Source organism: Saccharomyces mikatae (assembly GCF_947241705.1).
Source record: "Saccharomyces mikatae IFO 1815 strain IFO1815 genome assembly, chromosome: 3".
Taxonomy (NCBI): Eukaryota; Fungi; Ascomycota; class Saccharomycetes; order Saccharomycetales; family Saccharomycetaceae; genus Saccharomyces; species Saccharomyces mikatae.
The window spans coordinates 58,460-82,172 of NC_079258.1; the positions used below are offsets into that span (position 1 = coordinate 58,460).

At 42.1% G+C, this 23,713-nt stretch overlaps 15 protein-coding genes across 15 annotated transcripts; 7 read left to right on the forward strand and 8 right to left on the reverse strand.

Annotated features, from left to right (window-relative positions):
- Positions 1 to 235: 235 nt before the first annotated feature.
- GLK1 (glucokinase) lies at positions 236 to 1,738 on the forward strand (the record flags this gene model as incomplete). Its single annotated transcript, XM_056225897.1, has 1 exon — positions 236 to 1,738. The coding sequence occupies one exon, from the start codon at positions 236 to 238 to the stop codon at positions 1,736 to 1,738; it is 1,503 nt and encodes a 500-aa protein (XP_056080671.1).
- Positions 1,739 to 1,986: 248 nt separating this feature from the next.
- GID7 (glucose-induced degradation complex subunit GID7) lies at positions 1,987 to 4,230 on the forward strand (the record flags this gene model as incomplete). Its single annotated transcript, XM_056225908.1, has 1 exon — positions 1,987 to 4,230. One exon carries the CDS (start codon positions 1,987 to 1,989, stop codon positions 4,228 to 4,230), a length of 2,244 nt encoding a protein of 747 aa, XP_056080672.1.
- Positions 4,231 to 4,312: 82 nt separating this feature from the next.
- ATG22 (Atg22p) lies at positions 4,313 to 5,899 on the reverse strand (the record flags this gene model as incomplete). Its single annotated transcript, XM_056225920.1, has 1 exon — positions 4,313 to 5,899. The coding sequence occupies one exon, from the start codon at positions 5,897 to 5,899 to the stop codon at positions 4,313 to 4,315; it is 1,587 nt and encodes a 528-aa protein (XP_056080673.1).
- An 815-nt stretch (positions 5,900 to 6,714) lies between these two features.
- Positions 6,715 to 8,001, reverse strand: SRO9 (Sro9p; the record flags this gene model as incomplete). Its single annotated transcript, XM_056225931.1, has 1 exon — positions 6,715 to 8,001. The coding sequence occupies one exon, from the start codon at positions 7,999 to 8,001 to the stop codon at positions 6,715 to 6,717; it is 1,287 nt and encodes a 428-aa protein (XP_056080674.1).
- Positions 8,002 to 8,368: 367 nt separating this feature from the next.
- GFD2 (Gfd2p) lies at positions 8,369 to 10,054 on the forward strand (the record flags this gene model as incomplete). Its single annotated transcript, XM_056225942.1, has 1 exon — positions 8,369 to 10,054. The coding sequence occupies one exon, from the start codon at positions 8,369 to 8,371 to the stop codon at positions 10,052 to 10,054; it is 1,686 nt and encodes a 561-aa protein (XP_056080675.1).
- Positions 10,055 to 10,192: 138 nt separating this feature from the next.
- Positions 10,193 to 10,525, reverse strand: GRX1 (dithiol glutaredoxin GRX1; the record flags this gene model as incomplete). The annotated part of the gene is made up of 1 exon (XM_056225953.1): positions 10,193 to 10,525. The coding sequence occupies one exon, from the start codon at positions 10,523 to 10,525 to the stop codon at positions 10,193 to 10,195; it is 333 nt and encodes a 110-aa protein (XP_056080676.1).
- Positions 10,526 to 11,008: 483 nt separating this feature from the next.
- On the forward strand, positions 11,009 to 12,061 carry LSB5 (Lsb5p; the record flags this gene model as incomplete). Its single annotated transcript, XM_056225964.1, has 1 exon — positions 11,009 to 12,061. The coding sequence occupies one exon, from the start codon at positions 11,009 to 11,011 to the stop codon at positions 12,059 to 12,061; it is 1,053 nt and encodes a 350-aa protein (XP_056080677.1).
- Positions 12,062 to 12,126: 65 nt separating this feature from the next.
- MXR2 (peptide-methionine (R)-S-oxide reductase) lies at positions 12,127 to 12,633 on the reverse strand (the record flags this gene model as incomplete). The annotated part of the gene is made up of 1 exon (XM_056225975.1): positions 12,127 to 12,633. The coding sequence occupies one exon, from the start codon at positions 12,631 to 12,633 to the stop codon at positions 12,127 to 12,129; it is 507 nt and encodes a 168-aa protein (XP_056080678.1).
- Positions 12,634 to 12,791: 158 nt separating this feature from the next.
- On the forward strand, positions 12,792 to 13,832 carry STE50 (Ste50p; the record flags this gene model as incomplete). The annotated part of the gene is made up of 1 exon (XM_056225986.1): positions 12,792 to 13,832. The coding sequence occupies one exon, from the start codon at positions 12,792 to 12,794 to the stop codon at positions 13,830 to 13,832; it is 1,041 nt and encodes a 346-aa protein (XP_056080679.1).
- A 174-nt stretch (positions 13,833 to 14,006) lies between these two features.
- On the reverse strand, positions 14,007 to 14,900 carry RRP7 (Rrp7p; the record flags this gene model as incomplete). Its single annotated transcript, XM_056225997.1, has 1 exon — positions 14,007 to 14,900. The coding sequence occupies one exon, from the start codon at positions 14,898 to 14,900 to the stop codon at positions 14,007 to 14,009; it is 894 nt and encodes a 297-aa protein (XP_056080680.1).
- Positions 14,901 to 15,245: 345 nt separating this feature from the next.
- Positions 15,246 to 17,645, reverse strand: HIS4 (trifunctional histidinol dehydrogenase/phosphoribosyl-AMP cyclohydrolase/phosphoribosyl-ATP diphosphatase; the record flags this gene model as incomplete). Its single annotated transcript, XM_056226008.1, has 1 exon — positions 15,246 to 17,645. One exon carries the CDS (start codon positions 17,643 to 17,645, stop codon positions 15,246 to 15,248), a length of 2,400 nt encoding a protein of 799 aa, XP_056080681.1.
- A 263-nt stretch (positions 17,646 to 17,908) lies between these two features.
- On the reverse strand, positions 17,909 to 19,237 carry BIK1 (Bik1p; the record flags this gene model as incomplete). The annotated part of the gene is made up of 1 exon (XM_056226019.1): positions 17,909 to 19,237. One exon carries the CDS (start codon positions 19,235 to 19,237, stop codon positions 17,909 to 17,911), a length of 1,329 nt encoding a protein of 442 aa, XP_056080682.1.
- Positions 19,238 to 19,464: 227 nt separating this feature from the next.
- RNQ1 (prion domain-containing protein RNQ1) lies at positions 19,465 to 20,652 on the forward strand (the record flags this gene model as incomplete). The annotated part of the gene is made up of 1 exon (XM_056226031.1): positions 19,465 to 20,652. The coding sequence occupies one exon, from the start codon at positions 19,465 to 19,467 to the stop codon at positions 20,650 to 20,652; it is 1,188 nt and encodes a 395-aa protein (XP_056080683.1).
- A 426-nt stretch (positions 20,653 to 21,078) lies between these two features.
- On the forward strand, positions 21,079 to 22,605 carry FUS1 (Fus1p; the record flags this gene model as incomplete). The annotated part of the gene is made up of 1 exon (XM_056226042.1): positions 21,079 to 22,605. The coding sequence occupies one exon, from the start codon at positions 21,079 to 21,081 to the stop codon at positions 22,603 to 22,605; it is 1,527 nt and encodes a 508-aa protein (XP_056080684.1).
- A 93-nt stretch (positions 22,606 to 22,698) lies between these two features.
- SMKI03G0410 (nitroreductase family protein) lies at positions 22,699 to 23,280 on the reverse strand (the record flags this gene model as incomplete). The annotated part of the gene is made up of 1 exon (XM_056226053.1): positions 22,699 to 23,280. The coding sequence occupies one exon, from the start codon at positions 23,278 to 23,280 to the stop codon at positions 22,699 to 22,701; it is 582 nt and encodes a 193-aa protein (XP_056080685.1).
- Positions 23,281 to 23,713: the final 433 nt, after the last annotated feature.

Below are 23,713 nucleotides of genomic sequence, written 5' to 3' on the forward strand. Positions count from 1 at the left end.
GCGCTTGCACCCCGCATTATAAGTGGTGTGCCGACTGACGGTCCCCCCCTTTTTCAGGGGTGGGGGGCACCACTTGAGCGCAGCGTGGTGTGTCACACCACGCTCAAGTGGTGGCCACTAATGAAAACGCGCCCATATAAATACTCGCCCGCCGCCAATACTTGCCCCCAACCCCCCCAATACTTAATTCAACTACTGTAAACCACAACACCACCACTACCGCCATAAGTACAACATGTCCTTCGACGACTTACACAAAGCAACCGAGAGAGCGGTCATCCAAGCCGTGGACCAGATCTGCGACGAGTTCGAAGTCACGCCCGAAAAACTAGACGAATTAACTGCTTACTTCATCGAACAAATGGAAAAAGGTCTTACCCCACCAAAGGAAGGTCACACATTAGCCTCCGACAAGGGTCTTCCCATGATCCCCGCGTTTGTCACTGGGTCGCCCAACGGAACCGAACGCGGTGTTTTACTAGCCGCTGACCTTGGGGGTACCAACTTCCGTATCTGCTCCGTTAACTTGCACGGAGATCATACTTTCTCCATGGAGCAGATGAAATCGAAAATCCCGGATGACTTGTTGGACGATGAAAGCGTCACATCGGACGACTTGTTTGGGTTCCTAGCACGTCGTACACTCGCATTCATGAAGAAGTACCACCCGGATGAACTGGCCAAGGGTAAAGATGCTAAGCCTATGAAGTTGGGTTTCACTTTCTCGTACCCCGTGGACCAAACATCTCTAAACTCCGGGACACTAATCCGCTGGACCAAAGGGTTCCGCATTGCGGACACCGTCGGAAAGGACGTGGTGCAATTATACCAGGAACAGCTGTGCGCCCAGGGTATGCCTATGATCAAGGTTGTTGCATTGACCAATGATACCGTCGGAACATACCTATCGCATTGCTACACGTCGGATAACACGGACTCGATGACATCCGGGGAAATCTCGGAACCGGTAATCGGGTGTATTTTCGGTACCGGTACCAATGGATGCTATATGGAGGAGATTAACAACATTACAAAGTTGCCACAGGAATTGCGTGATAAGCTGATAAATGAGGGTAAGACGCATATGATTATCAACGTCGAGTGGGGGTCCTTCGATAACGAGCTCAAGCACTTGCCTACTACCAAGTACGACGTTGTGATTGACCAGAAGTTGTCAACGAACCCGGGATTCCACTTGTTCGAGAAGCGTGTTTCGGGAATGTTCTTGGGTGAAGTGTTACGTAATATTCTGGTGGACTTACACTCACAAGGCCTGCTCTTGCAACAGTATCGCTCTAAGGAACAACTACCTCGCCACTTGACGACGCCGTTCCAGTTGTCGTCGGAAGTGCTGTCGCATATCGAAATCGACGACTCGACAGGTCTACGTGAAACAGAGTTGTCATTATTGCAAAGTCTCAGACTACCTACTACTCCTACGGAGCGTGTGCAAATCCAAAAACTGGTGCGCGCGATCTCTAGAAGATCTGCGTATTTAGCCGCCGTGCCGCTTGCCGCGATTTTAATCAAGACCAACGCTTTGAACAAGAGATACCACGGTGAAGTGGAGATTGGTTGTGACGGCTCTGTAGTAGAGTACTATCCTGGTTTCAGATCGATGTTAAGGCACGCGTTGGCCTTGTCACCGTTGGGTGCCGAGGGTGAGAGAAAGGTCCATTTGAAGATTGCCAAGGATGGCTCCGGTGTAGGGGCTGCCTTGTGTGCGCTTGTTGCATGATTCTAATTCTTGCGTTGATTTTATCTCTATATATATGTATATATATATATGTATATATATAGTCTGTACGTTATTTTTCTTACACTAATGAACAATATCATCTTACACGGGAGTATGTTATTTAAGGGAAAGCAGGGAAACAATGAATGGGAGTGGTTTTCAAGGTTCCTTTATAAGCGCTATGTGCTATAATGAGTTACGAGTCAGGTATGCCACATTCCAGGAGGCATAGTACATCGCCCGACGCCATGTCACACACTAACAAGATCGCGTACGTGCTGAATAATGACACTGAGGAAAGCAGCTCGTCCTCTTCCGTCGGCTGTTTTGACAAGAAACAGCTCACGAAGCTGCTAATACATTCTTTAAAAGAGCTGGGCTACGATTCGACCGCTGAGCAGTTGCTCCTAGAGAGCGGCGGATACCAGAACGAGCCTAACCACATACAGACCTTCTTCAAACTCATTAAGACCGGCCAATTCCATCTGGTCGATTGGCACATTGTTTGTTCACTGCCCCTTGCACATAGCTCTTCGCTAAGGCCCGAGTGGGTTCAAACACTGCTCATGCCCACACCGACGTCCGCTACCACTTCGCTTTTTGATCACATGCTCTTGCAATTGCAGTATCTGCAACAGCTTATGGGCTCCGTGGATTCGTCGACTTGCTCAAACGCGGAGATCGCCACGCTTAGAAACTACGTAGAGATCATGATCCTCGTGAATAGACAGATATTCCTCGAATTTTTCCATCCAAAATCAACAGTTGTCTCTTCCCTCACGGGCCCTCCTGCCGCGCTCCCAGTCCTGTACCTACGCAAAATCCTTAAAAACTTCATCGAGATATGGGATTCCCTGTTGGTGTCTAATGATCAATTTCTCAATGAGGAGAATATTTTCAATCCGGAAACTACTTTGAGAGAACTGTCCACATGCTTGACTAATCCAAAACTCACCGCGCAGTTGAACCTCGAGCGAGACCAACTGATCGACGCCATCTCCAAGTACATCGATCCGAACGAACTCGTTCCGAAGGGCCGTCTCTTGCATCTCTTGAAACAGGCCATCAAATACCAGCAGTCGCAGGACATTTTCAACATCATCGATCCAGACGACGACGCCTCCTTCTCTCCTTCGTCCCGTCGCATCAACCTGTTGCAAGATAACTTCTCACACGACCTGACGGTGACCTTCGAGGAATGGAAGACCATCCAGGACACCACAGACGAGATTTGGTTCTTAACATTCTCTCCCAATGGCAAATATTTGGCTTCTGCGACCTCCGAGTCCTCGAGAGGCTACTTCATTACTGTTTATGACGTGGAACAAGACTTTAAAATACACAAGACCTGTGTGAGTTTGTCGCAATCTGTACTATATCTCATGTTCTCTCCCAATAGCCAGTACCTGGTCGCCTGCCCTTTCAGCGAAGACGTTACTATTTACGACATGAATGCCACCTCCCCGCCGGACGCATCTGCCACGGACTCGTTCTTACCATATGCTTCCACCAGGCTCTCGCCTATGGACTCATTCAAACTGGACACCACTCCATATTTAGAGGACACAGAATCGTCAGCGTCGTCTTCCTCAAGACCGGCTAATACGAGTTCTAACCAATCGAGGGTATGGTGCTGTGATGCCTTCCACACCGCGCAGCATACAGACTGGATGGTGGTTGGATCGCCTGACAGAGAAGCTATTGTTCACTCCCTCACCACAAAGGAGTCACTTTTCAGCCTAAAAGGAAGGACCTGTATCGCTCTGGGCCACGATGAAAACATCTCTGGACGAAAATTAATAGACCCAGCAAAAGTGCTGTATTCACCTAGGACAAACGGCGATGGAAATTGGCAATATGTAGAAGATGATGAAACTTTCCCACGAGTGCACGATGTGAAAATCAGCTCTGACGACAAATACGTGCTTCTGATGACTCACCAAGGTGTTATAGATGTCTATGACTTCAGTGGGTTCCCATCCAAGGAAGAGCTGTCTAAGCAAACAATCGATCTAAAAAACTTCCTAATTCCAAGAGTTGCAAGGCTAGACGTTGGCAAAAACATGACTTGTATTTCACTACCGCTAAGTAGTGCGCATCAAGGCAGCAACAAGCAACAAACATCCGAATCTCAACATTTGGTATTAGTTAGTTTGCAAGATAACGAACTGCAAATGTGGGACTATAAGGAAAATATTCTCATACAAAAGTATTTCGGCCAAAAGCAACAGCATTTCATCATCAGATCTTGTTTCGCCTACGGTAATAAGCTTGTCATGAGCGGATCAGAAGATGGTAAAATTTACATTTGGGATAGAATTAGAGGTAACCTAATTTCTGTTTTATCCGGTCATTCCACAATAATGAGTACCTCTACGAAACCCATGGGAAAAAATTGTAACGTAGTAGCATCAAACCCTGTAGATAAAGAAATGTTTGTTTCTGGTGGTGATGACGGCAAGATAAAAATCTGGAAAATTTCAAGAAATTAATGGCCTATACATATATATACATATATATACATATATATATATACATATGCATACTTAAATTTTGCGTAAAGAGAAGGATATTTTAGTCCAACCTTCTTTCATTTTCAGGTAACACTTGGCTCAACTCTTCAGCTTCTCGCCTACCTCTCTTCACATCCAAACAGTTCAATACAGGCAACGCTAACATTAAAAGAAAAAAGAAGAAATAAAACGAGTAGCGAATATTGTGCGTCTTATCAGTAAGCAGTCCAACAAGAAAAGGTCCCAGAATGGACGACCCTTTATCTGTGATGCTGAACATACTGAAAAATGTAGATTCTTTCCCTGGAGGTACGATTAAACTGAAAACTGATCTTGATACTGCCGATAATCCACCTAATGATAGTCCGTACCAAATGGCTAATAAAAACATTTCAAATTTATGTTTCAAACCGAACGCATCAAAAAAAAACCCAAGGATACCATAGAATGGTATGAAGCTTGCCCATATGATAATATACATCAAAGTTTGACTGGAAGTCCACCGGAATTTCGTAGCAAGAAACTGTGGGATTAGAAATGCACCCAGCATGGCATTCACAACGGTCAAAATACTAATCATAATTAGATCGAGGGTGCTCATGTGCAACTCTGTCTTGGAAAATAAAACTGCTGTAGAGTTTATCGTGGTTATGGAATCACTGATGATAAACCATGCAATAAGGAAAATCATCACATCTTTCAATAGCCTGGCATGCTTGAACGATTCGAAAAGAGATAGCCAACCATAAGAAAGATGCGCCTTCCAGTTTAGTTGCCCGTTAGTCTCTTGTTCGTCGGGATACGGACTATGGGTGGATGTTGTTGTAGAATCATATGCCCTTACAGGTATCGTCACATCATCAATCAACCAAATCATGGGTAGTTGCCATACCAACCACCATACACCCACGAAAAGAACAGCCACTTGAACATCTTGTTTACTGCCTTTTTTTGATGCAACCAGGAACATGGATACAATCTGAACAATCAGTGCACTTGAATAACCTAAAGACGCACCCCTACCACTAATTACAGTGGTCAGAGAGTCTACTTGATCAGGTTCATAGGCTCCTTGACTTTGACATTTCAATGAATCCTTGATAAAAATGGGTAATAGAGAATTTCCAACCACGTTGATGACGCCAAAACAACCGTTAGCCACTATATAAAGTCCAGCTAGAGAATATATTTGAGTATCATTCAATTTTGAGATCGCAACAGTAGACAATGCGCCCACAACACTAAACCAAACCAGAACTCTGCCTTTAAACTTAACACTTCCCCAAAGATCTACTATCCCAGAAACAGAAATTACTATAATAGTTTGAAATAACACACTAAGGGAGAAAACATATAGTGCAAAACTTGAAGTATCTACGTAGATCCGATTGTTGAATAAACCAAGGACGCACTTATCTGAACCACCTCCCATTTCTGACAGACAAGGTATAGAATGATCGTGCACTTTTACCCCATTTATACTAGCAAATTGCTGCAATAATAAAGGAATATACGTAGAAACAGCGGAAACCACGAATGGTTCACTAGAAAACGAATAGGCGTACCACCCCTTGATGTTGTTTTGGGCTTTTTTTATTCGATAGTTCGTTACCGACTCATTCATATCATTTATTGTTCCATAGCTCATATCTACTGTGGAAGATGTTATGAGAAAACGCTTGATTAAAAGAGCACTAACCTTGCTTAATATAGGTACAGTTTGATACCTTTCCTTTTATTTACACTGCACATCTTTCAAAAGGTGAGGTATTTTCGTTTAGGAAAATACCCTTTTTAGGAATTAGTTTTAACTGTTTTCCAAAACTGTTGAGCGGCGCTATCAAAGCCGTCATTAATACTTCAAGACACGTTGAATTATAAATGTATCAAGCTAGAATCATGTTCTTGATAGCAAAAAGAGAGGATGAAACAACACAAAAGTAAAAAAAAAGTTATACATAAACTTTTTACATATGATGGATTATTTATAGTCAAATAGGTATTTTTCATAGCTTCCTCCCAATCATTAAAAGAGTAAAGAAAAATTAATAAAAAAAGCAGACAGGTTAAAAGATTGCGCAAGAAGAAAAAATTTCATATCTCATGATGATAGCCACTTGAACAAAGAAAAAATGTAGTGAGAAGAGGCTAATATTTAATATCTTAAAAAAAAAAAAAAAAAAAAAAAAAACCATAAATATTTGTATCTTATTGTTTATGATGATAATGTACAATGAATTCAAAACATGAAGACTGTTCAAAGTTATTATTTCCCTTTTCTCTTTTGTATTAAACTGATGAAACATTGAAAAAATGGGCAAAAAACAAAAAAAAAAACAGCTTTGCTGGGGGGAATGATTAGCTTCTAATTTTTCAGTTTATAGGGTTTTAGGTTTTTTATGGTTTTTTTATAAAATGCAATGAACTAATCCATTTTTATTTTGCATGTGTGAAGAGCTTTCATTAGGAGGATTCAGATTCACCAACTGCGGTCACTGCTGAGTCTTCTTTAATTTCTTGTTCTTGAGTAGTGGATCCAATTGATGGTTCCGCTTCTTCTTGAGGGGCTGGCGGCAAAGATATAATGAATTGGTCCAGTGCATTGCCGGTGAGTTCCTTTTCAATGTCTACTTCAGTTTCAAAAGTCTCTGGTAACCAATTTGACCAGCTCTTGGAACGGATGAAGTACTTGTCTAACAGAGATGCTTCTTTGACTTCACTAGCAACGTTCTCGGTTTCCTTGTTGACCCAAGAACCTTCTGAAACATTGACGGTAGCGTTTTCGTTAGCAACAATTTCTCTCAATGCAGCTAAGATCAAGTTTTCGTCACCACCAAAGGACATGTTGACAACCCTATAAAACTTGGAGATCAAAGATAATGGAGCAAACCCATCTTGGGATAATTTGGATCTCAAGTAGTTGTCGACGGTCAAGTTTTCTTCACTAAAGTAGTACTCGATTTGTCTAGCAATGTTGTTAATGGCCATCAACACTGGTTGAACTGGGTAGAACTGTTGTTGTACTTTGACCATAGGTTGTTGAGGGTGGTGGTTGTGATGGATGTGGCTGTGGTATTTTAAGCGATTGTTGTGATTAGGACGAGGGTTACGTCCTTGGTAAGGCTTAAACTGTGGTTGGAATCCTTGATTCTGAGGCATACCGGCGTTGTTACTGTTATGAAACTTTCTTCTTTGAGGACCATTACTGCTATGGTGATGATTGCGGTGGTGAGATGGTGGTTGCTGTTGTGTAGATTGACCATTTTCTTGAGAAGTGGTGTCCTTTAAATCTTCCTCACCTGTTGGTTCATAGCCCTCCTTTTTCAATTGCTGCTGCTGTTGCTTCTTAGCATTATGTTGGTGATGCTTCTTTTTCCTGTTAGCGTTACTAGATGTTGATGATGCTGCAGTCTTGTTGTTCTTGCTCTTGTTGTTGTTGCCATTGCTTCCACCGTTCTTAGAACCAGATCTCTTAGTGCCAGAGACAGTAATGGACGCCTTGATGGGAACCCACTTCGTAGCAGTGGACGATTTTGGAGTGGGTGTTCTGTTCTTCTTCTTTCTTGTGGCATCCAAGTCTTCTATGGAAATGGTGGAAACAGGAACTTCAGATGGAGCAAGTTTCCATGGTGAAGATGTAGGCAAAGGTGCCGGCGTCAAGTTAACTTGCTTGCTCTTGGAACCCTCCTGTTCTTGAATTTCTGGGACTGGAGTAGTAGCAGTATTGGCGGCGGCGGTTTCAGCAGACATCGTGGGAAGGGAAGTGGAGAAGGAAAGGAAACACGTAAGCAGGTCCAAAGTAATCCTGATGTTCTATTAGCGACCTAGCATCTTAGAAAACTCTTCATAAAACCGAAAAAGAGATGAGGAAAGGTGTACACTTGTACTTTTCTCTCTTTGTTCTTGTCCTTTACCAGAAGTGAAAATTTTTTTCATTGCGTGGGTCCATCCGTGCACCGTTTCTGAAAAATTTGCGATGAGCATCCCTCAAAATCCGTATTATCCGCCTGTATCTTGAGACCTAACAAGACAACATATAAGAAGGGTGTGGAGGAGGGTTGACAATGGGACGTTGTGTTTTGCTCGAGAACCCAGGTCCACATGCAAGATCGAAAAAATGGTGAGTGATAACAGTAACAACAGCAGCGATAGTAGCGTGCATTGGGAGAAGAGGAATAATAACGGTGCAGGCCACCGTTATCGTTCCAGAAGCGGCAATAACGGTGCTTTGGCAACGCAACTGGGTAGGGGAACGCTTCCCGTCAGGGGATTAGTAAAGGACCGAATGGGAAGCGGCAAGATTACGAGCTGTGTGGATGCGTTTCTGGCGGCCAGGAACCAGTTGAATACGCCCTGGGACCGTTCTGAGTGCAACTGGCTGGACGAGGTGGATTACTACGTGCGGTTAAGGAAAACCGCGTTCTCGAAGGAATTAGATCTACTAAGAAAGCCCATGATTGATATGTATATAGTAGAGATGAGAGAAAAGTTTGATGCCTCTTACAATGAGTCCAGGAGAAGATTGGAGGCCAAAGTAGCACAAGTTGAAGATGAATGGTATGCAGTACATGGCGATGTGAATGCAAAACTTGAAAAGCTAGTAGCAGAGCGTCGGTTATTGAAAAGGATATGCGACAAGATTGTCCCACCCAGGTCTAGAAGGTCACAGCCACTGTTGTCATTGACCAAAGAGGACCGGGCCAACGGTATCTGTCCACAGCCTAGAGGAATGAAGGACATCACTTGGTTCGAGGCGGTCCAGAAGAAAATGTCGGGAATGGATGGTACTATCAAGCTTTTGGAGACAGAACAAAAGCTACTCGCGGATGAGAGAAACAACATCAGGAAGACGTTCTGGCCCATGGTGGAAGCACATTCCAGTTCAAATGAATTTGCGTACTTGGAAAAATGCATCAGGCTGATGGCCTCCCAGAGGGCGATATGTTTTTGTCTTGATATAGAGGCCTTCGAGACAAACCAAAGCGTAATCACGGAAATTGGAATCTCCATTTATGACCCCAGAGAGAACATGGCGCCTTCAATGGTTCCAATTACAAAAAATTACCACTTAATCATCGAGGAGTCTTTAGAACTTAGAAACCAAAAGTGGGTCTGTGATTACAAGAATTGCTATTTACTGGGAGAAAGCTATGTTTTGAGCCTGAAGGAGTGTGTGCAGTTCATCCAATCGCTGATCAATTACTACTTGGTCCCGGTGACCGAAGAGGATAAAACGTGGTCAAGAGCCTTTGTTGGGCACCACGTGAGTGGAGATCTCAAGTGGCTGGAAACTATTGGCGTCAAATTCCCCGGCAGAGGGTACGAAGGGAATCTGGACTACACCCTGCTCTTGGCAGACGACCCTGGAGATTTAGACGTGTTTATCTTGGACACTGAGCAGTTTTACCGCAAATCGTATGGCGGAAAGGGGAGTAGTTTGGGCAAGATCCTCCGGCTGTTCGAAATACCGCATGCGTTTCTGCACAATGCAGGCAATGATGCGTACTACACCCTGCATCTATTCATGAACTTTTCCGATATCAATTTCAGGAAAATAGGTGGCATGGACGATGTCCTTAAGGTAATGAGCCAAGTGGAAATTTGGAGCGAAAGAGATGTGCGGGAGCCCAAAGTGGTGCCCATGTCATACGCCATCTCCATCGAGGAGGCAGTCAAAAGTCGGGTCTACCGAAAGGGAGTCAAGAGCACCAGGAAGGAAAGAGTCTGCCAAACGGAATTCGGTGGGCTGACGTATTTTGGAAGTGGTAAAGGTGCCTTCACGAGCACACTCCCGCCATGCTAGATATATTCATTGATCATTTTTCCTGTTAATACATACGCATGCGTGTACTTATGTATATGTACACGTACATATATATATATATATATATATATATCTACATATTCATACACTTATACAAGAAGAGTACCCCGTCTACCTCTAGTTTGCAAGGATAGGTTCCAACAATTCTTCCAACTCACCAGTCTCTCTCAACTCTTGTAAGTCGTCGTTACCCCCAATGTGCTTACCATTAATATAGATGTTTGGCACGGTTCTCTGGCCATTAATCTCACACAGCGCTGCCTGAATTTCTGCACCATCCTTCATCTCGTTCAATTGCAAGACCAACACTTTGGACCTGGGAACTTTCAATTTCTCAAAAAGCGTGTTCAACGCTGCGTGGCAGTATGGACAGTACGTTTTCGACGCAACAAAGATTTCATTGTCTGCAATGAGTTCCTTGACGTGTTTGATAGTTTCTTGAGATACCATTTTTCTTTTCTTTGTAAGTTGGTATGCGTGTGTGTGTTTATGTGTGCAATCCTTCGTATATCACGTTAACTCCTTTTTCCAACAACTATCTTATATAAACTTTTCATTTACTCTTTATATACTACTTCTTCCAGCGCAAAATTTCCCCATCACGTGAATCTGTTATCATGTAATATAAGGAGGTTCCCGAGGCGCAGGGAAACAGTAGCAAACAAGGAAACAAGTTCCGCAGGGTGCAGATACTATTGCGGCGGCTGTTCACTACAAGTACGTTCATTTTGTGCACTGATTTGCATTTACGATAGCTGATAAAGCATACCTCTGGATGATGGCCTTGAAACTGTTTAACATGTTCGTGTAAGATGATTAACTTCATAGTGCTTTTATACTGTTTATATTAGGTTATATATAATCTTCCTTAGAGTGTAGGAATTATGATAGTGAGGGAGCGATAAAGAGTTGCAGGCAGGCATAACAGACGACATGGGATTTCTTTCGGACCATCCACATACAGCGATCACAGAGACAATCTTCCGAATTGTCTCTTCAAGGGAGTACACGCTGGAAGTGGAGCTGGGACCCTTGATTCAGCTTATCAAGGCAGACCACAACGACTACAACTACACAGTCAATCAAGAGGAGGCTGCACGAGCACTCAGGAAGAAAATAAAGTATGGAAACAGGTTACAACAGTCTAGGACGCTGGACCTTTTGGATCTGTTTATTTCGCAGGGTGTGAAATTTACTGTCATGTACAATGATGAGAAGCTGCTGCAGAGGTTGAAAGGGATGGCCACAAACTCTGAGAGCAACGGTTCGGGCGAGAAGTACGAGCCTCGAATAATCAAGAAATGTGCGGCGTATGTTATCTCGTGGGTAAACTATATTAGACAGAACGGGCTGGAGAGCGCAAGGGCCTACGCTGGTCTTTATCAAATGGGTGGACTGGTCAAGCAAAAGTACTCGAAGAGCAGTCGGTCTCGTCGTAGTGGTGGGCGCTCTAACTTTATGGATGACAGTGCAGATGACACTTTGTACCAGTCCAACTCGTTGACCAGTGCCGATAGATTGTATAGGATTCCGCAGATCAACTTGAACAAGGAGGCACCTAAGATCCGGCTCATCATCAGCGATGCTCTCGCGTCTGCTGTGTCGTTACAGAACTCGTTGATCGGATTGCCCAGAGGAAAGTACTCCACAGATGATGAGGAGGCCACGTCCAAGTTCATCCAGACAAGGGCCATCAGGAGGAAAGTTCTTAGATATCTTCAATTGGTCACGGAGGGCGAATATTTGGGTAGCTTGATTCATGCTAATGATGAGCTGGTGGCGGCGTTGACTGCATATGACGACAGAAGCGCTCAGGACGATGCTAGTGACGACAACGATCATGACTCGTACAACGACGATACCTACGATGAAAACGAGCAAGATAACAGTAGGTATATCGACAGCGAGTCTTCGGAGGAGGAAAGCCTCTCTTCCTACCAACCGTCCACGATCTCTAACCCATTCGGGGATCATAACAAAATTTAAACTACTGTGCGCCCTTCTATATATACACATATTTATATATATATATGTATAGCTACATGGAACTCCTAATCCTTTTTCAAGTTTAACGAAGCGCTGTTCACACAGTGTCTAGTATCCTTGGGTAAGTTCAGCAACTGCTTCCAACCTTCGCCTTCGAACACATGTCCAAGATGACCACCACACCTTGCACAACATATCTCTACCCTTGCAGGCATCAAAGAATTGTCACGGTGGTAAGTGATTGCTCCAGGGGATATCTCTTCATAAAATGCGGGCCAGCCACAACGAGCATCGAATTTAGCATTACTAGAATACAGTGGTGTGTCACAGTTAGCACAATGATAGACACCAGGTTCCTTAGAGTGTAAATACGCACCTGTGTTGGGTCTTTCAGTAGCCTTATCTCTGAGCACCATCAGCTGCAATGGCGTCAGTGCATCGTTCCATTTTATGTCGTTTGATTCGCCGCTCATTTTCTTGCTCGTACTCCAATATCGTGTTACTGCAATAGGTCCTCTGCCTGTGAAAGTCCTGCGTTGCGTAAACACGTAGAGCTTGCTGAGCTTATTCATTTTTTTGGTCTTGCTTCCTCTCTCCCTTATTTAAACTATCATCGGCGACATATTTCCCAATAGGTGAAACTGAAAAATACTATCGCTAATTATAACAAAGAAACTAGGTCAAAGGACTACAAAAGAAAGACGCAACACTATCGGACAAAGCGAACCAGATGGAGGACGAGAAACAAGTCAACAATGAGGGTATGAATGATATTTCACCGGAGCTGGACGTTAATGGCACGATATTAATAAATAATGAAGACTTTTTCCAGTGGTCTGTTAATGATGTAATCACTTGGTGTATATCCACGCTGGAGGTGGAAGAAACCGATCAATTATGCCAGAAACTACGAGAAAATGATATTGTAGGGGACCTTTTGCCGGAATTGTCCTTAGAGGATTGCCAAGAATTGTGTGAAGGGAATCTGAATAAGGCTATAAAATTCAAAATACTGATCAATAAGCTAAGGGTCACTAAATTAGAGTGGAAGGACGAGAAGACTCAAGAGGATATGGTAACGGTGTTGAGAAACTTGTACACCACTACATCTGCTAAATTGCAAGAATTTCAATCGCAGTACACGAGGTTGAGGATGGACGTCTTGGAGATAATGAAAACTAGCTCGAACTCTTCGCCCATCAATACGCATGGGCCTTCCAATACAGCGCCTTCGTCCAACAACACAATCATACCTACAAACGACGGTGTGACTCTTCCACAAACAGACTATTTCGATACAGTGCATCACCGACAATCGCCGTCGAGAAGAGAATCACCGGTGACGGTATTTAGGCAGCCTAGTCTCTCTCGTTCAAAATCTTTGCTCAAGGATAGCAAGAACAAAGTACCACAAATATCGACAAACCAAACTCATCCATCTTCAACCTCAACAGCAAATACACCGGGACCGTCACCTAACGAGGCATTAAAGCAGTTGCGTGCGTCTAAAGAGGACTCATGCGAAAGAATCTTGAAGAATGCAATGAAGAGACATAATCTGGCCGATCAGGATTGGAGGCAATATGTTTTGGTTATTTGCTATGGGGATCAAGAGAGGCTGTTGGAATTGAACGAAAAGCCTGTAATCATATTCAAGAACTTAAAGCAACAGGGCTTGCATCCAGCCATTATGTTAAGAAGAAGAGGGGATTTTGAAGAAGTAGCAATGACAAACGGAAGTGACAATATTACCCCTGGTGGAAGACTCTGATGTATAGCGGTCATACATACTCTAGTGATTTCTTGTGGAAGTAACATACGCCCGGCAAAAATATATCAAGGAAGAAAAAAACTAATGCCTTTAAATTTATACTATACTATATTATATTATATTATTTATCATAGATATATAAGATATGTTGAATATGATGACGGGAATGGTGGTTTAGGTGTATGGATTGAATTTTCTCTTCGCTTTCATTATCTTGATCCTTTCTTGATCTTCCTTGAATTTACCTAACAACTCATTGATCTCTTGCTTCTTACGTTCTCTGACTTGGAATCTATAGAAATCTTTCTTTGCCTTTTTATCTATATTGGAAACTGGTTTGACCTTATTTTCATGTTTGGATAATGGATTTTTGTTTAAAATCTTCTTTCTTATGGAATTTAATGACTTAGTGTTCTTTCCCACAACTAAGGTAAAACCATCCTCATCTACTATTGAGCTTTGAATGTCTTCTTGCGCTTGAGCTTCGCGCTGTTCAAAAATCGCCATATGTGTGTGAATATCTTCTTTCAAATAATCAATGTCTAAAGGTTTGTAGAAATTGATAAATGTTGTGAATGATGGAGTGGTATATGTCCATTCAAATAATTCGTTTGAGTGCTTGGAATGCAAAGTCGAGTACTTCCTTAGAGCATTCCAGCAATTATTTATGCTTGCATCATCAACAAATTTTAATAGAGCTGTATTTCTTGGTGTATATCTCTTCTCGTTAATATCAGTGGAGGACATTAGATCGGAAGTCAACGCTGATAAGTCCACTTCATGTAGTCCAAACTCATCGTTATATAGTAATTCCTCTACATGGGATACTGTATCATATTTCCCACAAAGCTGTCCAACAAATTTTTTCATATGCTCTATGTTAGATAATAATGGAAGATTGACTAAAAATAAACAATTGGATTCGTTGACGTTCGAACTCTGGTGTTTCTTAGCGAACATGAAATGTAACGAGGCTTCCTTACTCCTAGGTAGTGCACTGTGATCCGGCAATTTGAACGGCACCACTATGAACCCATTTTTCATGGCGCTGATGTCTTTAATACCCATCGTGAAATCTTGTGTCTAACCTCTGTTATCTGCCACCTAAAGTATATACTCTGATTTTCTTTCGCTTTATCATCATTTAAAATGTTCTGTTCTTACCTACCTTCTTCTTGAAATGACCATAAAGTGAAAAATTTTCCAGCTTACTCTCCTCGTTTGTAGTGATTATTTGACTGTATTAGCTTCCAAAAGATCAACTAGTGTCATTTACTATTGCTTGTTATAAAACCCCAGAATTATGACTTTCACATTATCATTCATTACATAGTGTATCTCTATTTACCAGACTATATTTTGATTTTTTCTTTTTTTCGTTAAAACGTTTAAAATTTCCAGGTTTGAAATAACCTACTGGAAATCCTTTGGGATCAACCCAAGCTTACTCATTCTGATTTTCACAGCGTTCCTGTGACCATCCAAGCCTTCTTTCTTGGCGACACACATGACAGCTCTACCGATGTTTTCTAAACCTTCAGGGGTAATATTCTGAGCAGTAATGAACTTTTGAAAAGTCGCAGTGTTCGCACCACTGTATTGCCTAGCATAACCATAGGTTGGTAGAGTATGGTTGGTACCACTTGAATAATCACCACACGATTCTGGGGTGTAGGCACCGACAAAGACAGACCCTGCGTTATCAACCAATTTAACGTAGTCGTTGGCGTTGGCAATCTGTAGAATCAAATGTTCTGGTGCATACTGGTTGGACATATCTAGCGCTTCTTCATAGCCTTCACAAAGAACTATTGTACTGTGGGAAATACATTTACGAACGATATCCACACGTGGCAATTGTAAAGCTTGGTTGTGGACGGCATCTTGAATTTCTTGAATTTTCTTTTCGCTCAGTTTAACACCAACAAGGATGACTTGGGAGTCAATACCATGTTCAGCTTGTGACAGTAAATCACTGGCAACAAAATCTACGTCAGCGTCTTCATCAGCAATAACCAAGACTTCACTTGGGCCGGCTGGCATATCGATGGAACAAAGAGCTTGAGTGTCATTCTGCACGTACATCTTAGCAGCAGTGACGAATTGATTCCCTGGACCCAAAATCTTATCGACTTTAGGAATGGTCTCAGTACCGTAAGCCATGGAAGCAACAGCTTGAGCACCACCAGCTAGAACAATTTTTGAAGCACCAACTTTTTCTGCGACGTAAACAACTTCAGGTGAAACTTTACCATCAGATTTTCTTGGCGGAGATGCGAATACAATTTCCTTACATTGAGCAACTTGAGCTGGGACACCAAGCATTAGTGCAGTACTTGGTAAAATAGCAGTACCACCAGGGATGTACAGACCAACTTTTTCAATTGGACGGGGAAATCTTGAACACAAAACACCAGGTTGTGTTTCCACTTCAAGAGTTTCTGTAGGCAATTGAGCAGCGTGGAACTTGCGGACGTTTTCAATGGATAGATCCAAAGCTTCTTTCATTTCGTCAGTTAAACCTTCAAAATATTCTTCAGGGAATGGAGCATTAAGAACGGGAGTGGACAATTTGACACCATCGAACTTTTCTGTGTACTCCAAAAGAGCAGAGTCACCTTTATCTCTAACGTTTTCAATGATTGGGTTGACTAGATGCATAATTTCCGAGGTTTTTTGAATTGGTCTGCTTAAGGCCCTCTCAACGCCAGCTTTGTCAGATGCTTCTACCACATGCAAGTGAATTGGTCCAGATGCCTTTTCCTCTTCAGATTTTGCTTCTTCCACAAACTTTGGTTTAGCATCACCCTTTCTTCTTGTAATCTTCAAGTGTTTCATATTAAGGTTATTCTCGACGTCCTTCAAAGAAACATTGTTGGTCACCAATTTGGCCAACGCGAAGTAGAACAAGTCAGCAGCCTCCCAAGAAATTTCTTGTTTGCCCTTTGCCTCAGTCAGTTCTTCCGCCTCTTCTTTGATCTTGGCGTCCAGCAATGCGGGATCGTTGAATAACCTTCTGCTGTATGAACCTTCTGGAGCATCTTGCAATCTTTGCTTTAGTAAAGATTCTAGGCCCACCAAACCATGTTTGAATTCTCCAAAGCAAGACATGGTCTCCAAGTGGCAAAATCCAACGTTCTCTTGCTCGACGATAAATTTCAAAGCGTCAGAATCACAATCAGTAGAGATTTGCAAAAGCTTTTGACCATTGCCAGAAGTTTCACCTTTGACCCAAATTTCATTTCTAGACCGAGAATAATACACACCACGACCCAGATCAATGGCCTTTGCTATAGATTCCTTGGATGAGTATACTAACCCTAAACAACGCTCATATTGATCGACAACCAGTGTGGTAAAAAGCCCATCAGGACGATCTGTACGCACTTCAGCAACTACTTCACTGGCTAACAAATTCTTGCTCAACTTCCTTATAGACACAATTTTATCTTGCGAGAATTTTTGCTTCACTATGAATTGGTTAGAGAAAACACCGTTCTCCTCCACAACAACTCGATCCTTTGGCACATTCAATTCACCAACCAAGTGGTCGACTGTTTTCGCGTCTTGCATACCAATGAAAAGAGAAGATATTCCATTGTTTAAAAAGCCAATGATTTCATCATCACTGAACTTTCCACTTGGCAGGGATAAAGCCACCAACGGAACTTCTTCCTTTTTAGTAAACTGGAGAATTTCTTCATTGCTCAAACTTGAGCCATCCAAGAGCACCTGACCGACTAGGGAAACATATTCTTTCTTACTATTCCATGAGGCCAGATCATCAATTAACGGTAGAATCGGCAACACCATTATTCAAAAAAAAATCTTGTAAATTGTTATATTATTATCGTTACACAGCACGCTTGTGGTATACTATTCTTCTTATAGACAACTCACATTAAAAGTGAATACATGTTCCTTATCTATTATATACACCATGTACCACTGTTCTTAGTAGTTCGCTTTTCTTACCTCTGTATCGAATGACTGATAGAAAGCATGAGTCACTGTGCATGGGTTTAGCAATTAATTAACTAATTTACCGGAGTCACTATTAGAGTCAGTTTGACCGCTTAGAAGAACTGCTGGCTGTCAGGATCGTGGTGGGGACATTCAGCTGTAATGTGACCCATCGCATCGCAATGCTCACACCACTGTTGTCTTCCTGCTGTGGAATCCACTGGTGCAGGGGGGTTGAAAACGGGCAACGATTCCACGGCTGGTTGTGCTTGAACCCGTTCCAACTGCTTGATCCTCTCGTTAGCCTCTTCAAGTTTTTTTGTCAAGGCAGCCACTTCCTCTGCTGAAGAGTTGTGTGATTCTGTGGAAAATAGTTCCTTGCTCAGGTTTTGATATTCTTTACTCAAGGAATCGTTATGCATCTTCAATTGTTCGCGTTCTTTGGCCCACTTTGTCTTGTATAACTCGAATTGGTCTTCTATATTGCGTAGTTGTTCGACTTGTGCTTTCAGGAGTTCGACATCTTCGACAGTACCGGTAGGTTGATTGTGAGAAAGATTTCTTTCCTCGTTTTCTTTGATCTCTTCATGCAATTGGCTCACGACAGCAAGCAGCTGTTCGTTCTCAGAATCGAAAAACTGCTTTTGTTTAGCTTGTTGTCTACGCTCGAGTTCCAGTTGCTGCTTGAGATGGTCGATCTCTTTCTCTCTTTCTTGTATTGTGGCTTCGTATCTATCAAATGTCGGCTGCACTTCTTCAAGGACCATTCTTTGGTCATCTAGTAGCCTTTTATAGTGGAGTTGCTTTCTTTGTAACTTTTCGACTGTCAATTGAGCCTCTCGTAATTCTATAGAAACTTCGTTGCTAGTATGGTCATTCATGTGATTATTGTTCATTTTCCAGTCTTTCCCAGCGTTGTAGTTGGACTTCCTCTCGGATGAGAGAATGGAATCGACGTCCATTCTGTCGTCTTCATTGTCTTGGACAGATTCCTGCGGATGTAGATGATGGTGATCCGATGCCTCTTGATCCATCGCTTGCTCGTTACCACTGTTTCTACTGGTGATGCGAAAACTCCTCATCGGTGTGGGGGATTTAGGCTCATCCATGGGAGAGAATTGGTTTGTGAGTCTCGCGATAGATCTATTTTTAGGTATTGATAGCGGTTCCATCGTCGCTCTTCTCGAAGTTTGCGATATTGATGCCTTCTCAATCAGCGATGAGACCTTTTGCAACTGGATGAACAATCCACTTTGAGGATACTCTGTTTCAAAATACTTCCTTCCCATAAATGACCCATCGTTTTTACCAATGTTGGCAAGCAAGTCTATACCAGCAAACATCCCAGCTTTCGTGTCCACTGGGCCCACGTATTTCAGTTGTCCCCTCCCCAAATTGGGGATCTGAATGAAACATCCAATCTTTCGTTGATATCTATCCATAGTATTTCGAACACTTATTAAGCCAGCTACAACAGCTCAGCGCCTCCTATACCTGCTCTTTGGTGCCTGCCCTATTCAAACGTTTTTGGCGTCTTGATTAACTGCCCTTTTGAAAAATCACATTTTCCGCAACTCATTAGAAGATGCTCACACGATAAAATAATGAAAGGAGAAAGCCCACTAAAAGGACAAGTATAAATCATATCAACATAAAACAAAGGTCAAAAATGGATACTGATAAGTTAATTTCGGAGGCTGAGTCTCATTTCTCCCAGGGAAATCATGCAGAAGCTGTTGCAAAATTGACATCTGCTGCTCAATCGAATCCCAATAACCAACAAATGTCAACTATTGAATCATTGATTCAAAAGATTGCTGGGTACGTCATGGATAATCGTAGTGGTGGCAATGATGCATCGCAAGATCGTGCTGCTGGTGGTGGTTCGTCCTTTTTGAACACTTTAATGGCAGACTCTAAGGGTTCTTCCCAGACACAGTTGGGTAAACTGGCTTTGTTGGCCACTGTGATGACGCACTCATCAAACAAAGATTCTTCTAATAGAGGGTTTGACGTGGGAACTGTCATGTCAATGCTGAGTGGTTCTGGTAGTGGGAGTCAAAGTATGGGTGCTTCCGGCCTGGCTGCTTTAGCTTCTCAATTTTTCAAGTCAGGTAACAATAATCAAAATCAAAATCAAGGTCAAGGTCAAGGTCAAGGTCAAGGTTCGTTTACTGCTTTGGCATCGTTGGCTTCATCTTTCATGAATTCCAACACCAATAGCCAACAAGGTCAAAATCAAGGGTCCGGTGGGCCATCCTTTGGGGCATTGGCTTCCATGGCAAGTTCTTTTATGCACTCCAATAATAATCAGAACTCCAATAGTGGACAGCAAGGATATAGCCAATCCTACCAGAATAATGATCAGAATTCAGGCTACCAAAACAATCAAGGCTACAATAATCAACAGTATCAAGGTGGAAACGGTAATCACCAACAACAACAACAACAGCAGGGACAATCTGGTGGTACTTTTTCTTCGTTGGCCTCCATGGCTCAATCTTATTTAGGTGGTGGACAGAACCAATCCAGTCAACAACAATACCAGCAACAAGGTCAAAACCACCAATACCAACAACAAGGTCAACAGCAGCAACAAGGTCATTCTGGTTCATTCTCAGCATTGGCTTCCATGGCAAGTTCCTATTTAGGTAATAACTCGAATTCAAACTCGAGTTACGGTGGTCAACAACAGGCTAATGAGTATGGCAGACCACAACATAGTGTCCAACAGCAATCTAATGAGTATGGTACACCACAACACAGTGGAAACCAGAACTCCAATGGACATGAATCCTTCAACTTCTCTGGTAACTTTTCTCAACAGAACAACAATGGCAACCAAAACCGTTATTGAATGAATGATTCAGTTTACTTTTTTGTGCTCTACGTCTATATACTTTTTGTCTACATATAACTTTCTTCTTTTATCTGTCAGGCTTGAAGACAAGCATTGTTTCAGTGTATATTTCTATGACCTGCTATATAGACCCTTATATCTTTGCAGATTGCTTTTCTTGGTGTAGGTATTGTCATAACTTCACTGTCAATTCTCGCGTTGTCTCACTTCAGTGCCACGATGAAACGAACATGAAACGTCAGTAATTTGAAACAAATAGCGGGTCCATAGCAAAAATTTTATTTAAACATCATTGCAAGGATAGCCTTGTGTGGTCAGAGTTAGTTCTTAATATATAATTATGGAACCTTTATCTTTTTCCTTCTAAAAACTGGGCACAAGTGATCAAGTTTTATTCTGAAAATCAAAATGGTAGCAACAATAATGCAGACGACAACGACTGTGTTGACAACGGTAATCAGGAAGTCTTCTAGTTCAGGATCAAGTTCTATATCTTCACAAACTGGCCTTTCTACGGCTGCAACAACAGTAACGACAGTAGCAACATCTCTACACTCTGTCCCATCAAACCTATTATTTTCAAATGTTGCAGCTCAGCCGAAGTCCTCTTCAGCAGGCACAATTGGCCTTTCGATTGGGTTGCCCATCGGAATATTCTGTTTTGGATTACTGGTACTTTTGTGTTTTTTTTACCTCAAAAGAAATTCGATGTCAATCTCAAATCCACCTATGTCAGCCACGACCGCAAGTGAGGAAGAGCGTGGTCGTCGTACCAATTGGTTTTCACGCCTATTCGGGTTGAGTAAATCAGAGCATGAAGACTCTTATTCTGGTCGTGACATTGAGAAGTATAACGACACTCAATGGACATCTGGGGATAACATGTCTTCGAAAATACAATACAAAATCTCCAAGCCTATAGTGCCGCAACACATACTGACACCCAAGAAAACGGTTAAAAACCCATATGTTTGGTCGAACCAAAACATATCACTAGATCCCAAAGTCAATGAAATGGAGGAAGAGAAATTTGTGGACACATTTTTGTATACTAAACCACCGAATATTGTCCATATTGAATCCAAGATGCCCTCGTATAATGATCTACCTTCTCAAAAAGCTGCTTTATCAAATAAGCCTTCATTGAAAACAGGCGAGAAATGGAACTATGAATCTCCACTATCCAGATGGTTCTTGAGGGGTTCTACATACTTCAAGGATTACGCCTTATCAAAGTCATCCTTAAAGACGCCAACTGCTGCCCCACAACTAAAGCAAATGAAAATACTTTCCAGAATAAGCAAAGGTTACTTTAATGAGTCAGATATACTGCCAGATGAGCGGTCACCCATTTTAGAGTACAGTAATACTACTCTGCGGGCAAATGAAAGTGTAAATGACTTGGGTAATACAACACCAGATTCACAAGTCACATCTTATCGCAACAGTAATATCGATCTAGTTATGGCGAGACCTAATTCAGTGATTTACGGTACCACTATACAACAAAACCTGGACACTAACTTCAGTGATGGCCACGATAGCAATAGTAAAATTGAGAAACACGAATTGATAATACCCACAGCATCAAAAAAACCACACAAAAAAAGAAAAAAGAGAAGACAAAGTAAAATGTACCAACAGTTGCAGTATCTGTCATGTTCCAAACCATTACCACTCACTCCGAATTCTAAGTCCAATGAAGAAGCGAGTGTCCAGCTGGGGAAGACCTACACAGTTATACAAGATTATGAACCTAGATTGACTGACGAAATCAGCATCACTTTGGGAGAAAAAGTTAAAATTCTAGCTACACATACTGATGGATGGTGTCTGGTAGAGAAGTGCAATGTGCCCAACGGTCGTGTTCATGTCAGTGTTGATGATAAAAGATACCTTAATGAGGATAGAGGTATTGTACCTGGTGACTGTCTTCAAGAATACGATTGACAAAAATGAAAAAGAAAGGAAAAAAAGAAAAGAATCATAATATTTAACATTCACATTTATTCTATAGTTAATCTTTGTAATATATACCACTCTTTAATTAAAGATTTCAACATCGTTCTTGATGTAGGTCTTTTCACCTGGGGCAGCGGCAGGAGTACCGAAGACCAATTGAGCTTGTACTGTCCAAGAATTTGGGATCTTGCTTGGAATGGCGGCTTTTATGTAACCGTTGTAGTGCTGTAGGTGTCCACCCAAGCCCATGGCCTCTAATGCCACCCACGAATTGATTTGAGCAGCACCAGATGCGTGATCTGCGAAGCTTGGAAATGCAGCTGCGTAAGCTGGAAAGTCAGCCTTTAGCTTTTCGGTAACCGTATCATCGGTGAAGAAGATCACAGAACCAAAGGCCTCATCTCTTGCCGAAGCAGGTCTCTTTTGACCGTCGCTACTTTCAATAGCGTTAGTCACTTGGTCCCATACCTGTTTATGAGTATTCCCAGTTAAGATAATGGCACGGTTTGGCTGGGAATTGAAAGCCGTAGGTGTTTCCTTGATGATGGTTTGGACGACGGATTGTATGTCTTTGACAGTAATCTCACCAGGTAACTCTGGTTTTAAATCGTAAATAGTACGACGGGCAGTTAAAGTTTTCAAATAAGTTCCAACAGCAGACATGATATTAATTTATTGATATGGATATGTTATTCATGAAATGGAAATGTTATTTCATGAAATGGTTGCAAAATTTCACATCCAATTTACTTAGCATCGTGTCCTTATATATATTGCGGTTCGACTCAGTTCTAAAACGCCAAGACTTTAGCCTAGAAAGCTCGAGCTTTCCAGGGTGTTTTATTTACGTAATTTTCACGTAATGCGCCACAGTCCGATTTTTCTATTTATGATTAGTAAGAACAATTAAACGAACGTATGACACCAAGGTAAAATTTGATTACTAAGCTAGAAATCTCTTGCATCTGCACCATTACTTGTCATTGGAAAAAGGAGGAGGAATAAGTTCTACTGAGTAATAATAGACCCCAATGTCTTCAAGCTTGTTTGTTGTGAAGTTTCTGGTAATGTGATAAAACGTGCAGCTTGTTTGTGG